Genomic DNA, 17,432 nt, shown 5'->3' with positions numbered 1-17,432 from the left:
GGTGTTTTGAAACCACCAGGGCATTACCAGTTTTACTAACGAATTGATATTAGAAGAACCATCTTTCTCTGGCCCCGTGGGAAATGTATTAACAAATAGGCTGTTGATTTGCTGATGTTGGACAAGACACAGATCTTGAAACAGTTACATTTCTATTTGTCAGCAAATTAATGTACCAGGATCTGCAAAAAGGGGTAAAGAAGAAGAGGAGGAGAGGGGGGGGGCTGTTGAATAGGGCTGTAAGGTAACAGTAAGCATTCTTTTTAAATGACTACATAAACACTGTTGAAAGACACAAGATTGTCTGCGACTGGATACATCAGCAGAATATCAAGTACTTAACTTGATTTACGTGCTCATTGGAGGATTCCAGCCAGAGTCGCATACATGGCAAAAATGAGGATGTGTTTTCAATTTTCTGGCGACAAGGTAAATCTTCTCCCGGAATTTCCCTGTTTAGGCAGAAATAAAGCAAGTTAGACTTTTCTTTCTTTTATGTCTTTTTAGTCTTTTCACTTGCATCCCCTAAAAAAAGGCTGGTATAGTAGTCTGCAGAAAAGGCTTTTGAAATGTAGTCATTTGTTTGGATTTAGCAGTGATATTTGTTTTCACTTTTCAGGCATGACAGGCGTTTGAGTATCAAACTCCTTTAGAGATATACTTAAATTCAGTTACAGTTACATCAGTGGTAAAAGACAGGTCTGAAATGATTTTGATATATTAAAGGAGAAGTATTCAGGACTGGAAATGTCTGAAAACAGATTGCAGTTTTCTTATATTGATGTGAAGAGTCTATAAACAGATTATTTGACATTTCACAGAGATTTCCTACTAGGGATTTAGTGGGACCACAGGAAGATAAAGTTGTAAAGCATCCATTCTAAGAGAATAAAATACTCACATAAGACATCCAGTACTTCCTCGTTTTAAAATCTGGACACAATTCTAAAAGCTGAAAGTCAAATAAATAAATAAACTGCATCAGAAATACTCCTCAGAAACCTTGTTGAAGTGGGTGCTGGGAGCTTTGCATTGGTATGTTATTGTTGTTACTTGGTTCTGGGCAACTGTCAAAATTAGTTGGATCCTAAAGGGTGGTTATACGTTTGTTTAAACCGCTTATAACTTTAAAATGCGAGGTCATTCTGAGTTTGGACCGTGTCCATTTAAAAATCAGTCGTAAAGGGTTAATAAAAAAGACATTTAACAGTCAAAAATGATGGTCTTTTTAATTTAGTTTTTTTACTGTAAGTTGAATTTCACCTCTGCTGGTTAGTGTGAATGGACATTTCATTGTTCAGGTTATGTTTAACAAGCTTTATAAAGCCACTAGGCCTCTTCTGCACTGTTGCTGTAGAAAAAAAAAAGATTTATTTCCAGAACGGCAGTTAATGCAATAACACTTTAAAGCTTCGGATGCATCGCCGTCTTGACCGCTTGTCCATTGCTCTGTGTTAACTTGTGTTATAACAACAGCAGAGCGAACAGGTCACATGACTTCATAACCACACCATGTTTTTAATGCTTGTTTATAAGTGTTCGATGGCTAACTCCTAATCAAGTTGTATTTCTTGTGCACACTTTGCTGTGTCAGTCATACAAAGAGTGCAAGAGAAAGTACACTCAACTTTATTCCAGGTAGCCACTGTACACTTAAACATAATCTAAATAGAAGAAACAGATGAAAAGCTGATATTGGAGTAAGCAGCAGCGTTCCGAAAAATATAGCATGACACGTCCCCACGTGTTGCTACAACTGTGTAAATAACGTACCTGCCATTTTTTTCTTTTCATTGTTAACATCCTCTAAATGACAGGAAGAGCGATTTTTAAAAAAAAATAATTGTGGGCCAACCTACCTGCCGAGTTCCTTCAAAAACTGTGTGCAAGTGTACCTAGAAGAACTGATGCTATATATATATATATACAGTGCCTTGCAAAAGTATTCAGACCCCTGACCAATTCTCTCAGATTACTGAATTACAAATGGTACATTGAAATTTCGTTCTGTTTGATATTTTATTTTAAAACACTGAAACTCAAAATCAATTATTGTAAGGTGACATTGGTTTTATGTTGGGAAATATTTTTAAGAAAAATAAAAAACTGAAATATCTTGCTTGCATAAGTATTCAACCCCTGTGCTGTGGAAGCTCCCAGTTTACACCGATGAAAGAAATTGCCCTAACGAGGACACAATTACCTTACCATTGGCCTCCACCTGTGAACCATTAAAGTTGCTGTCACATTTTCTGGATAAAAACCCCACTGTTGAAGGATCATTGGTCAGGCTGTGAATCTGAAGGAAAATGAAGAGCATTCTACAGAAGTTAGAGATAAAGTAATACAAATGCATAGATTAGGGAAAGGGTACAAAATAATATCCAAGTGTTTGGATATTCCAGTGAGCACAGTTGGATCAATAATCAGGAAGTGGAAGCTGCATCACACCACCCAGGCACTGCCAAGAAAAGGCCGTCCCTCAAAACTCAGCGCTCAAACAAGGAGACTTGTGAGAGAAGCCACAGAGAGGCCAACAAGCACTTTGAAGGAGCTACAGAGTTCAGTGGCTGGATGTGGCGTAATGGTGCACCAGTCAACCATATCAAGAGCTCTGCATAACACTGGCCTGTATGGGAGGGTGGCAAGAAAGAAGCCGTTACTCAAAAAGTAGCATCTGAAAGCACGTCTGGAGTTTGCCAGAAAGCATGAGAGTGACCCAGCTGCGATGTGGGAAAAGGTTTTGTGGTCAGATGAGACCAAGATAGAGCTTTTTGGCCAAAACTCAAAGCGCTGTGTGTGGTGCAAACCTAACACTGCCCATGCCTCAAGACTCGCCATCCCTACAGTGAAGTATGGTGGTGGCAGCATCATGCTGTGGGGATGCTTCTCATCAGCAGGGACTGGGCATCTTGTTAAAATTGAAGGAAGAATGGATGGAGCAAAATACAGGGAAATACTGCAAGAGAACCTGCTTCAGTCCGCTAAAAAACTGAAGCTTGGGAGGAAATTCACCTTTCAGCAGGACAATAATCCCAAGTACAAGGCCAAAGCAACATTGGAGTGGCTCAAGAACAAAAAGGTGAATGTCCTACAGTGGCCCAGTCAAAGTCCTGATCTCAATCCCATTGAGAATCTGTGGCACTATTTGAAAATTGCGGTCCACAAGCGTCGTCCAACCAACCTGAGCAACCTGGAGCAAATCTGCCAAGAAGAATGGGCCAAAATCACTCCGACACTGTGTGCAAAGCTGGTACATACTTACCCCAAAAGACTTAAAGCTGTTATTGTAGCGAAAGGTGGCTCTACCAAATATTAATGTGTGGGGGTTGAATACTTATGCAAGCAAGATATTTCAGTTTTTAATTTTTCTTAAAAATATTTCCCAACATAAAACCAATGTCACCTTACAATTATTGATTTTGAGTTTCAGTGTTTTAAAATAAAATATCAAGCAGAACGAAATTTCAATGTACCATTTGTAATTCAGTAATATGAGAGAATTGGTCAGGGGTCTGAATACTTTTGCAAGGCACTGTATATATGTGTATATGTATAGTGCTTTGGCTTTTCAGTTTCGTACCACATCATGGATCAGTGCACTAGAGCGGACATTTTGAAAAGAGCTTTTAAACAGAGTGTAAAAAGTTGTTGGGATGTTAAAAATGAAAAGAAAAATGACGGGTATGTTATTTAAACAGTTGTAGAAACACATGGGGACATATTATGCTATATTTTTCAGAACCCCGCTACGTACTCTTTAATATACTTAATGTATTTTTTATAGAGCCTGTTGTGGTTTAAACATTTTAGAATGCTATGTCGAGATCTACACTCTCCACAATTTATTATAAGTACTAAGGCTGGGGCGATGCCTAATTTTTTACTATCGATGTATCGTTCACGAAAAAATCTGGTGCATCGATTCATCGACGTTATGAAAGGGTAAAAACAAAACAAAAAAAACTCAGTAATACATGTGGAGCTGTGGATTACTATGCAACATGGCAAGTAACGCTTTAAAAACTATTATGCATATTAATTGATTACATCAGTTTATGCATATGCAGTAGTAATTAAATATATTTTTTACCTTATTTGTGTTGATTTGTACCAGTTGGGGGTCAAAGCAAAATCCAGAAAAAAAAAAAGTTGTTTAAATCCATAACAAGTCACAGTAACAACCAATCAAGAGAAAAAAACACATTTTAAAAAAGGCACTGGCACTTGCTTACAATCTGCCTAGCTATAAAGAATACCTGGGGACTGATGTTGCCGGGATGCTTAATACTTCTGACCTAAGATACAACTTTTGGAACGATCTTGGTTGTTATTAATTTTTACTCAGGGGTCGTTCAAATGAATAAATGCAGATGAGTATCATCTAAAACTTATTACAATTTCAATGGAAGCTCCTGAGAATTAAGACTTTGATTTGGAGACGTCATTTTGGACTTGGGTGCTAAAAGGATAATTTAAAGAATCTTTAAACAGCAAAACTGTGAATAGTTATGATGTTGACAGCTTCCCGCAGAGACGTTGGTACATGTTCTACAACACTGATTTTTACGGTGGGATTGGTGGATTTTCAAAAGATAACATTTCATGGTAAGCTTGTCTTTATCCCAAACATTACTTTCTTTACTTTTCTTTCTTGCCGTCTAGAAAATAATTGTCAAACATCGGAAGGCATTGCAGTTCGGGCGATACAGTATCTGTAATTCTAGCACAACGCTCTTAACTCGCTCTGTTACTTTGAAGATTCCTGCACAGATCCAATCCCATCAGTAAACACTCACAGGGGGCCTCAGCCTTAAGTACAGTTGCTGCTAATAGGTTGCAGTGGGACGGGACTTCTAATGTATTATACCATGTCATTTTGTTTGATGCAGTGGATCTCTTGGGCCTTTTGGCAGCGTGTGAGGCCTTTGACCAACACAACCTCAAACAGAACGAGCAGCTCATGGACATCCTCCAGATCATTAACTGCTTGACCACAATATATGACCGGCTAGAGCAGGAGCACAACAACCTGGTCAATGTGCCACTGTGTGTGGACATGTGCCTCAACTGGCTGCTCAACGTTTATGACACGTAAGTCTTGGGAGATTCATCTCTTGGTTCTCACACACACACACACAAGAATAAAGAATATTGAGAGTAAAATACAATTTATGACCTATCCTGTTTATACTACTGTGTTAATAAAATGTTGTATATGTCGGTGCATTGAACCCACTCTTGCAGGTCTCCTTTGGTGTTCAAATTTGCATACTTTTCATGAGGGAAAGAAAAAGAAGCACAAAAAAAATCTAAGTTAACCTGACAAAGGCACTAGCAGAAACATTTTCTACTTTGTCTATTTCTAAGTTTTACCTTAAATGTTATTTTGAAACCTGGGAGCCACCTAATTTTATTCTGCGGTGGGAGTTGATGTTCCTTGAGGAAAGGATTGTTACAGTGGGGAGTCGGACCTGATCACTGATAGAAATCTCTGCCATGGCACATCATTAGTTTTGTGACCACATAGATGCAGGGGCGGTCATCTCAATTAATTCACTTTTGTTGTGTAGTACAATACGCAAGATGAACTGTTGTCAATTTAAGCGGGGAAAAAAGCTAAGATTGAAAAAAGATTTATTGATATGCCATTAGTTGAACCCAGGAAGTCAATAAGACGTGTATAAACACTGCTACTCCACGCTAACTGCTCACAAGGTAGCACAGTTTTATGACATGACCTTTGGTCTTCACAATGGTGAAACTCTTGGAGAAAGAAAAAATCAATAAAAAACATCCACAAGGGAGATTACTGGGCACTACTATGAAAAAGCACTTGCAGTGCATGAACATACAGTACAGGTTAATTCAAAGTAAAATGTTATCTAAAACGCAGCCCAGTAGTAGCGGTAACTAACCGTGACTATGCACTGCAGTAGCCTTTTAGTGAGCCTTTTCTAAGTGTACTTGACTTGTGGAGCCACTTACCTGGAGTCTCACAACAGCTGATAGAGTTTCTCGATATTGCTCCTGACCTAACCTGTTTAGGTCTGACACTGCTGTTGTCCAGTAGATTCTGATATTCTACCCAAAAACGTGTGGAAGCCTGAAGATAAATGCTGGATTCACACCCCATGTTTTAAGCATCCTCGGATTGAGATTAAGTGTCCCATGCTTCAAATTTCCATTAGAGAATTGTTGGGAATCCTGCAAAAGATATTTCCATGCATCTTGTGTATCTGCTAGCTGTTTTTAAGACCTTAATCCTGTCTCTCCACTGAGTGCCTTGCAACTTTTGTTTTGTGCACGTGGCAGCAGAAAACCTTAAGGACACAGCGTACTGTATATCCTTTTTAATTGAGGCGATGCCACTTTATGTGAAACAATGGGCTTGCATCTTGATTGGGCCTTATTTGAGTCTCAGCTGTTCTGTAAGAGGATTTTTTTTGTTTGTTTGTTTCTTGGCCCTTGTGAAACCCTAAGGCCATAATCTGAGCCATGAGAGATGCATTATGTTCCTTATTTACAAAGCGCATTGAACAAAAAATAAATAAATGAGTAAACATTTTAGGAGTCTTTTTTTATGTACTTTTGCAAATTTGTTTCGGATTTGATTAGAATTGGCTGATTACTTAAACGTGGTGAGCAGTGTTGTGCATCTGAACACTAAAAGGCTACTCTAATCCCAGCACTCTTCACCCTTCCTTCAGTCCTATGTTAGTATGTAGCAGGTTATTCTCCATCAAGGGAATCTTCCCGGTTTTGTAATAATTGTGTTCTTCAATAGCTGCACAGCTGCATTACCTGAGTACTCCAGTTACAGCTAAAAATAAACTTCTCTAGAAGCTTAAAGCTGTTTGTATACTAAGCAGATTTTTCAACAGTAAAAGGTTAAATAACTCTTCAGGGATTCTTTAACAAAACTAATTGTGCTAACTGAATTGGCTGATTGCTTAAAATTGATTTGCAATGTTGTACATTTCACTAGGAGATGATTGCATTAAAGCTGGGTTGTCTCAAATTGTTGGTGTATTTGATTAAAATAGGAAAGAAGTGGCCTTGTTTATATAAGCAGTGCTGTTTATGTGCATCTATTTGTTGTAAACTGCCATTGAGTTTAGGATTATGAGTTTAATGCCCTGCCTTGGTTGCCATTCACAGGGGCAGAACAGGGAAGATTCGTGTTCTGTCGTTCAAAACCGGCATGGTTTCACTCTGTAAAGCACATTTGGAGGACAAGTACAGATGTAAGTTAATCTGGGTTTTGTGTTTGTTTGTTTGTTTGTTTGTTTGTTTGTTTGTTTGTTTTTAAGAGGGCTGCCCAACAAAAAAAGTATATATTTGCAGAGGCAAACTGTAGTCGAAGCAGAGGCCTAGTAGGTAACGTCCTAATGCAACAACTTTGATGCTGTGTTATACTTGTCAATGTGTGTTTGTTTGTTTTAATAAACACAAACATGCAGAGGCTTAGTGTAACAGTTTACAAAGTTTTTTAGTTTGAGTAAACATTTCCTAACATTACATTCAGTATTAAAGTTCACATGTTTGCCATTTTCTGGCTCTGCAAGAGAACACTGGTCATCGGTATGGCTCCTTTAGTCAAAAAGGTTGGAGAGCTCTGCATTAGAAGTAGAGGTTGAACCTGAGTGAATGTGGACTTACTATTGTTTAATCAAAAGGTATTCAAAGGAATTGCATGCTTTTACTTAATTTTCAAAAGTCTTACTTGATGGAGCTCTACTCAATTTCATTAATCAAGGGGAAGGCAGAAAAAACCTTTATTATAAAAATGAATTACAAAATGAATTGCAAATTGCTGACCTATAAACTGTATATGATCAAGACATATAAAAGCAAAGAATAAAGTATTTTCCAAAACTTATGCCACTGAGAATATTTAAATATTTGCTTAACTGCTATAGACCTTGCGTTGTTTATAATTAAACTTATTCAGATCTCCCTGAATCTGTGCTCTCCGTTTTCAATAATGTTTAAATTTCTTACTACAAATTAATGTATGCAGAAAAAGGCCTGGAGGGTAAGTTTGGAGAAACGGTCTTGACATTGCCTTACTATTTTGTTTGTTTGTTTTTTGTAAGGTAAAAAAAAATCTATCTATCTATCTATCACAGCTGATGCATAGTTCACACACCCTAGTCTTTGTAAGTCGCCTTGGATAAAGTCGTCTGCTAAATAAACAAATAAGAATTTACACGAACACAGCGTGCACACAGACTCGAACACACAACTCTAGTAAAACTTATATTCTCCAGACTAATTGGGAGCGACTTATATTTATTTATGGCTTGCTGAATTAAAATACAGACAATTCCCTTGAAATATATATTGTACTGTATGGTAAAGCATATTTTAAAAACAATCTTACTGTAAATGCATAGTATAACCATGGAGAAAAGCATGCGCAAACTGTAAAATGACTGTGGTAAACTTTAATAAGGGAAGCTGCACTTCGTCAGCCCACCTCCGCTGACTCGGTTGGTTCTCCTCAGACTTGTTTAAGCAGGTGGCCAGCCCCACAGGTTTCTGCGACCAGCGAAGACTAGGCCTCCTCTTGCACGACTCCATCCAGATTCCTCGGCAGCTGGGAGAGGTGGCTTCCTTCGGCGGCAGCAACATCGAACCCAGCGTCAGGAGCTGCTTCCAGTTTGTAAGTCGTTAAGCACTGCGGTCCCAACTAGCCACCCCCTGCAACAACATTGCTTCCTTTATTCAGAGGTTACAGAGACTGAGCTGCTGGCAGGACGAGCAGTCTGCTTTCTTGCCAAGGACTTCATTAATCCACTAATCGCCTTTCCTGGCAAAATGTGTCCTGGGAACCTACTTTAATTTTTATTATCCTCCACTTCCCCTTAGCAACAGCTGTGGTGAGTGAGAAAATAGGGATTGTTTGAAGGAGAAAAGGACAGTCATCAAGAATTTGCCATTAATTTTTTATGTAATATGTATTACCAAAAGTTTGTTTTGTTTTGTTTTGTTTTGTTTTCCCCAGAACCCAGTGTGGCATGCTAAATTGTATAGGACATCTCTATGATGTAGGTTAACTTGTATCTGGATTGTCTATTCAAGTATAAATTCACAGAGAGATTATGCAGACTAACACTTTCCTGTGAAATGCAAAACCAACTTTACTCTGTCAAAAGACTGAGGATTTGTAGTAGTCCGGGAATGATACGAGACCGAAATATATGAAGATTTGTAATAGTGGATGTTAGCCAGAGCTATCATGCTCTTTTACTTCCAAAACCTTGATGACTTTTGACATCCTAGGGATCGGCATTGTTGATTTCTGACATGGTTTCTTTGTAACATGGAACTACTACTACGACTACTACTACGACTATTAATAATAATAATAATAATAATAATAATAATAATAATAATAATAATAATAATAATAATAATAGGATAAGTACACAATCTGCTTTGAAGATGTACAATATGTTGCCCATGATTATGGCATATATAAAATGCCTACACCGAGCATTACTCTATGGGTTTAAACTGCATCCGTGACTTTTGACCACTTCATAGGAATTCTGACTGCTGCAAAGGCTTTATATTCTAGTGATCTCTTCTGTTTGCTGTGCTGTTATTTTGAAAATGGATTGTTTTTGTTTAACTGTTTTGCCTATAGAGTCATCACTGTTTTCATCACTATGAACCATATTATTACTACAAGTAGATGATAGCTTAATCTTTACCATTCAAAAAACAGTTGTCACTTTCTCCTTGAGCCTAAAACCCTTTATGTGCCTACAGGAACGAGTCCTATATTCAAGCAGTGAGAGGTGTTTGAAATAGACATACAAGGTCTCCCTTGCTCTTTTGTTAACTGAGAAAAAGCCTTAGAAAAGTAGTGTTCCACTGTCAAGTTACAGACTGCAAATGTTTACAAACCACTAATGTGCTCCACAAGCACATTCTTCATCCAAAGAGGAGTTGTCTGTTTGCAGTGCATTTTCAAGGAGCTGTGCCATTTGTACAGGAAATTGGGTTGAGTTTGGTAGCAAAAATTCACTTTGCCAACATCTCCACCTCTCTTTCATAATAGGTTTTGTTTTTCTAGTAGTGCTGTCTTTAGTCATTTTTTTTTACACCTAGTTCTAGTCCTATTGATTCCATGACCATTGAGAAAAGAGTGGGAGCTTATTTAGCAGAAGTTTTAAATCAAGAATTGCAACATTTAAAAACCCTTGTTGTTCGTGGAACTGTTCGGTTGTTGGCTTCTTTAATGAATATCAAACTTCATTTTATTCATAAAAATATATCAAGTAACTTGTGCAACTTCCTTTGTCAACCCCACAAACAAACTAAAAGACAAGGTTGGTTCAGTAAGCAGCGTCAACAGCAGCAGCAATATATAAAGTGAGGGACCATGTCTGCTGACAGTAACAGATGCATTTAATTTGTGTAGTGGTGGCACTTCCTTGTCATGGTAATAGAATTCTCCTGTGACCTGGAGCTTCCTTTTATTCCTTCCTTTTGTTCGCCAGAACTTTGTTCTTTTTGACACTCTTATGACCCAGATGAGCTACTAAAGCCCTTTCAAATGATGCACTGCTTTAAATGTCATTTAAAAGAGTTTCCTCTACAGTCATTTCGCTTGGGGCTATTTTTAGCCACTTTGGTGTTGTGAGTTTGAGCAACCTTTTCTGAGATTCAGCAATGATGTTAAAATAGATATATTATATATTATGTATTTTTGCTCCCTTAATCTTGCCTAGAAATATTACTGCTGGGAGACACTTTAAACTGATCAAGTTTTTTTTTTTTTTTTTTTGCTTTGTTTTAATGCTTCATGGGATTTTAAACTGTTTTAATGTGTCCCTGTGGGAGTCGAAGAGGTGCAGTAGGTTGAATGCTTAGTAGTCCATTGCTGGAACTGAAACCCGCAATCTATCTCAATTTAAAAGGAAATAGATTTAAGTGTTCTCAGTTTAGCCTCTAGTGAACCGTAGTCGACACAAAGCAGCCAAACTGATTTGAAATTAAGTTTAGAGTTTTAAAGATCTGAAAATTCTCATTGTCTCCTTCTGGTTCAGCATCACTCCCCACTCATTGTGCGGGCATTCTAGCTTCTCACCCCGCCTCAGAAGAAGGTGGCCTCTAAACTCCAGCAGTTGAGATTCAAACATTTGCATCTAATCTGTAAGAGTCACAGCTCACATTCACACTGAGTTACCATGACAGACATTTTAAAATAAAACAGATCATACCTGTGCAATTACAGTTGATAAGCGTCAGTGTTAAACTTAAACTACCGGATTGTGCCGAATCAACTCCCCCCCCCCCCCCACCCCCCCCCCCCCAGCAGAATCCGGTACTTTGTACTAATTAAGGTTCTCCAAACAGAAGACCACTGTTTTGTTTTTCTACAACTAATGACTGTTTAGGAGTCTTACTGGATTTTCTCTGAAAACACATTAATTCCCTGTCAGCCTAACCTCAGCATGTCAGTCCTTTAATTCAGTTAATAATAAGACAAATATAGAGAGGTCAAAATAACAAAAAAGATGCAGTGTTGTCGGACCTCGAATAATGCAAAGAAAATAAGTTCATATTCATTTTTAAACAACATAATACTAATGTTTTAACTTAGGAAGAGTTTAGAAATCAATATTTGGTGGAATAACCCTGATTTTCAAGCACAGCTTTCATGCTTCTTGGCATGCTCTCCACCAGTCTTTCACATTGATGTTGGGTGACTTTATGCCACTCCTGGCGCAAAAATTCAAGCAGCTCGGCTTTGTTTGATGGCTTGTGACCATCCATCTTCCTCTTGATCACATTCCAGAGGTTTTCAATGGGGTTCAGGTCTGGAGATTGGGCTGGCCATGACAGGGTCTTGATCTGGTGGTCCTCCATCCACACCTTGATTGACCTGGCTGTGTGGCATGGAGCATTGTCCTGCTGGAAAAACCAATCCTCAGAGTTGGGGAACATTGTCAGAGCAGAAAGAAGCAAGTTTTCTTCCAGGACAACCTTGTACTTGGCTTGATTCATGCCAAAGCTGCCCGATTCCAGCCTTGCTGAAGCACCCCCAGATCATCACCGATCCTCCACCACATTTCAGAGTGGGTGCGAGACACTGGCTTGTAGACCTCTCCAGGTCTCCGTCTAACCATTAGACGACCAGGTGTTGGGCACAGCTGAAAATTGGACTCATCTGGGGGTGCTTCAGCAAGGCTGGAATCGGGCAGATTTGTCTTTGTGAAGGACGCATGAATCAAGCCAAGTACAAGGTTGTCCTGGAAGAAAACTTGCTTCTTTCTGCTCTGACAATGTTCCCCAACTCTGAGGATTGGTTTTTCCAGCAGGACAATGCTCCATGCCACACAGCCAGGTCAATGAAGGTGTGGATGGAGGACCACCAGATCAAGACCCTGTCATGGCCAGCCCAATCTCCAGACCTGAACCCCATTGAAAACCTCTGGAATGTGATCAAGAGGAAGATGGATGGTCACAAGCCATCAAACAAAGCCGAGCTGCTTGAATTTTTGCGCCAGGAGTGGCATAAAGTCACCCAACATCAATGTGAAAGACTGGTGGAGAGCATGCCAAGACGCATGAAAGCTGTGCTTGAAAATCAGGGTTATTCCACCAAATATTGATTTCTAAACTCTTCCTAAGTTAAAACATTAGTATTATGTTGTTTAAAAATGAATATGAACTTATTTTCTTTGCATTATTCGAGGTCTGACAACACTGCATCTTTTTTGTTATTTTGACCAGTTGTCATTTTCTGCAAATAAATGCTCTAAATGACAGTATTTTTATTTGGAATTTGGGAGAAATGTTGTCAGTAGTTTATAGAATAAAACAAAAATGTTCATTTTACCCAAACACATACCTATAAATAGTAAAACCAGAGAAACTGATAATTTTGCAGTGGTCTCTTAATTTTTTCCAGAGCTGTATGTATATGTGTGTGTGTGTGTGTGTGTGTGTGTGTGTGTGTATATATGTATATATATATATGTATATATATATATATATATATATATATATATATATATATATTACTGTGTAACCCATGTCAATTCAACTAGTGCTCTCTGTCTGACGAGCTCACTTTTTAATGGAATTTGGCACAAATGTTTGACAGTTTGTATCCCTCCATATTTTCCCCCCTTTCATCGGTGTATGCGGTTGAATCCAAAATAAATAAATAAATGGTTGATGTAGTGATTGCTGGTTTGGTTCATTTAAAAGGCATGTCACTTAAAGATGTCTACCTTCCAGATACAATTTTCACTGTCCAGTTTATGAATGTTTGATTTCCTTTAGCTTAGTATTGATCTATTTAGCTCTTGATATTCTTTTAATAACAGTGTGTGCCCAGTTATAGATCCTCCATTGGTGGACTCAACTTTGTAATAAAAAACAAGTAGGTTTTTTCTCTGGATCAAAAAACGGCTTATAATACTGTTATTTCTTGACCTACAGACGTGTGAGATTTCGTGTGATGATAGTTGTGGCTTGTCTAATGAATAGTGGTTCAGCTGACAGGTAATTTTCCTGTCTTTGTTTTGGTGAGGGTATAATTCTTGCTCTGTAAAGTGCATTGAGACCGCTATGAAACTGAGCATAAGAACCATTATTTTTTATTTGATTAATTTTAAACTGTACTTAAATCTGTCAAACAACAAACATATTGAACACACCTGACAACGTTGTTTACTTTAGCCAAAATACTTTAAAATGTTTCCTTTTAACCTATGTAACCATGTACCATATTAATGTATATGCCAGTTATTCTGCAATGCCAGAAATATGGGCTGTTTAGCTACAATGTGTATAAAGTTTTCCTCTTTTTAAAATAATAAACACATACCAGTGGTGTGCAATGTTTGAAAAACACTAGAAAAATCTACTTGTCCTTTTAAATATATATAATTTTATTTATTTATTTATTTTTTAAACAACTTGTCCTCTCCCCATAGCACAAAACACATACAAAAAAAGTAGAATAGGATTTTGCTTTTATTTAACAGTTGAACACAATCAATCAGTTAGTGATTAACCATTTTGGCTTTATGAAATTTAAGATAAAAAGTGACAGCGGCCGCATTATCACTGGCACCAGGTTTACACAGCTCTTACATAGGTTTTTTTTTAATTATTTTTATCCTGGCTTTTCTTCCTGAAACCAAAGTTGAAACTACAGAGATAGTTAAAACTATAGTTGTGTCCTAATGATTTATTTAAACGTCATCTGGTATTATACAGCACACTTTTATCTGTTCAACTAGAAATTTGACCTGAAAATGTGCTCAGGTCTTTACAGCTTATTATACCCCGCTGGTGATGCATAACTGCATATACAACTGATAAACTTACCATACCGTGTGTCTCAAATCCATTTTTTACATGTACACACTGTGGATGTAGGTCACGGTCATTTACTATTGAATTACAGAGGACTGTAATTTTGTGTTTTACAGCCATAGTGAGGGATGGATGTATTCATCTTACGTACTTGTAAGCACACAAGTACATAGAAAACCACTTGTGAATGTCAGCTGAGGCCTTAAGCTTAAAATGAGCTTTTTTCAGCCATTAAACCTTTCTGCCCCTTACACATATTCGACCTATAAAGCCAGTGATTCATGCGAGACATGAAGGCATGTATTAAACATTTAATGAATACAGTGCAAATTACATAGCCGCATAATATACAGTTAATCAGGATATGTAATTATCAGGAACAGAAGATGTGAACCTCACGATTGTGTGCAGTTAACAGAAAAATTATATTAAGTGGAAGTCTCTTTGTCTGCACGTCCCAGTACTGCCATTTGACATTTAGAGAACATTTTCTTCGTTAAGTTTGCCTTTTTTGCCTTTTTTTTTTTTTTTTTTTTGTATTTGTTCTACAGCGATGAAATCAGCCAAGTGTTTAAATGAATCACTTGCAGTAATTTAGAACTGATCCTCCTAGTGGAACGTGAGATTTATTTTTCATTCTTAGATCCTTTGCCATGTTTAATTTGTCATTTGTTAAAGCAGGAAGAAAAAGTATTTAAGAATTTCATCTAAATTCAGTATTGTCAGGGGGGGTGGAGAATAAGAGTTGATTATTCAATTGGATTTAATGCACTGCTAAAGCAAATGTATCCTTTATTGTCCTATAGACTTACATTCTTATGTATTAATATTATTAAATTGTCTCTAGATAAAACTATGGTGACTTACGTGGCATTACAATTGAAAAAATGTGTAAACCTGAGAGGTACTAGTTTATAAATTGATAGCAAACAAGCACATCATGAATGCCTGATTTCAGAAGATTTTGTAGATGGCTATTCTAATGCTTCATGTCCTCAAGGGTTTGTGCTTTTTTTGCAGAGTTTCATTACTGAGGAATTATAGTACTAAAAATGCAAATGGAGTCAGGCAGCTGGTGGCTTAGCAGGCTAGGGCTGCTGCTGCGGGTGTGAGGATTGCAGGTTCAGACTATAATCCTGCCACATCATTAGGAAGATCTGATTGTAAGTGATGTGTAGGGATTCCCTATTCAAATGAATTTGTTTTAACACCAGTGTGTGAATAACTGCCCTTAACGAGCGGGCATGTCATTTTCTTAGGGTCATCCAATGTACCAGTGATGAAGAATATATTGATAAAAATGTCTTTCTGGTCAAGTTTTAATTTTTGTGAGGTGCCTCTGCGGGTCCAGGTTCATGATACAAGTAGCATAATTAATATTGTTAAAAAATGGCATATTGTATGAATTATGAAACCATTATATTAGATGGACCAACTCATCCCATTCATAATTAAGCTGTCAATCATTCTGCAGCTGGGACTGAAGCCAGAGCCAGCGCTGCACTTTCAACTCCTTATCTCTGAAACCATTTCCAATGCAGGGTTCATTTGCATTGTGCCATACCCATAATTTAATTTGACTGAGAAAAACATGCCGTATTGTTACAGTGCCACCTCTGATGAAAAAGTATATGCCTGTCATTCTTGGCTCACTGTGTACAAAATAATGAAAACTTGGTAACATATGAATGAATACATTTACTTTCAAGTTAACATCAATTGATAGAGATTCCTTTCAGGACCAATCTCCACAGCTTAATGCCAGCCCTTCTTTTTGATGAAAAGAGTAAGCCTTAATAATGTGTAAAACACATTCCTTCTAATTCCATGGATCCTTCTGAGGAGGAAGTTGATTCATCCCTGTAGAAACTAGGGATCCAGTATGCAGACTTTCATTTAATTCAGTGATCCTATTTGACTGGATTTGCAAGTGCAAGTGCATTATATCCATGCTCATAAAACACTCGGTAATGCTACATTTAGAAATACTAAAATATATATATATATATATATATATATATATATATATATATATATATATATATATATATATATATTGGTTTATTGTATTTCAAAAAGTGTGGGTAAATGTATTGCTCTCTTTTTCCTTTAAAAAAAAAAAAAAAAAGTTTTATGCCAAACTTTTACAGTCCAGACACTGAAGGAAATTGCTCTTTTACTGACTTAATCTAAATTAAAAAAAAAATAATAAATTCACAATGACATTTATCTGTGGTGTATTAATAGCAACTGGCTGTCTCACCTCATAAACCCTTTATCCCTCCTCCTGTTATGGAAATTTCATCAGCCTTACTTGAACCAAAGTAATGGTAGAAAGCTTATCTTCCCTTTGTAGTAGAAATTTATATTTCTTCTTTTAGACCCCGAAAAGATGCAACAAGGAGACAATGTAAAATAATCAGAAGTTACCTTTTAATAAGTTTGCAAACTGGAGCGTTCAACAGAGTGACACAGACTCTGTTAGCAATCGCAGAATCGCACACCCAGCTAATTTTTTATGCAGCTTATATAGTTTTCTGAATCAACATATAAAAGAGGAAATTAAACGGTGTAACCATATAAGGATTGGTTATCTAGCTTAAAAAGAAGTGGGGACCATATAGGGTCACAGTCAGGTTATAGAACAGGAAATTATCTCCATGTTTGGAGAATCATAAAACAGTCACAAGACAGCTGTCTATCAAAACAAGTTTATGCTAGCATGACAGCTAAAACTAGTTTAAACTGGTTGCTCCTTGTTACCCACAAAGTTGTTTACTTTTAGATACTCATTGGTTCGTCCGGATGGGGAGATTAATGGTAAGTCTCTGATTGGTTGTTGCTACCCCTGTCGGTGGGGGATGGTTCACCCCTGTCGGTGGGGGATGGTTCACCCCCCCCCCCCCCCCCCCCAGTTCAGTATAATGCAAATTATACTTTTTATACTTATTACACATAAAGTTATTATTTCTCTTATTACATGTCCTGCTAGTCCTATTGACTTGGGACAGGCTTCAACTTGAACTTAACGTTACAACCTATATTGTTATCTTAAAACCTATTTGTTTGCTATTGAGCAAGCT

At 37.5% G+C, this 17,432-nt stretch overlaps 1 protein-coding gene across 13 annotated transcripts in view; it reads left to right on the top strand.

The window, feature by feature from the left end:
• LOC117407249 (dystrophin-like) overlaps positions 1-17,432 on the top strand; it is an 809,654-nt gene that overhangs the window by 766,525 nt on the left and 25,697 nt on the right. For all 13 annotated transcript variants that reach the window (XM_059028873.1, XM_059028880.1, XM_059028876.1 and 10 more), the window contains 3 exons: positions 4,893-5,094; positions 7,162-7,247; positions 8,511-8,668. In XM_059028873.1, coding sequence (XP_058884856.1) covers positions 4,893-5,094; positions 7,162-7,247; positions 8,511-8,668 — 446 coding nt within the window. The remainder of the gene's footprint in view (positions 1-4,892; positions 5,095-7,161; positions 7,248-8,510; positions 8,669-17,432) is intronic.

The sequence above is a fragment of the Acipenser ruthenus genome, chromosome 8 (assembly GCF_902713425.1).
Source record: "Acipenser ruthenus chromosome 8, fAciRut3.2 maternal haplotype, whole genome shotgun sequence".
In the NCBI taxonomy this organism is placed as follows: domain Eukaryota; kingdom Metazoa; phylum Chordata; class Actinopteri; order Acipenseriformes; family Acipenseridae; genus Acipenser; species Acipenser ruthenus.
Note: the sequence above shows the minus strand (reverse complement) of the source record. Positions and strands in the feature narration are given on the sequence as shown.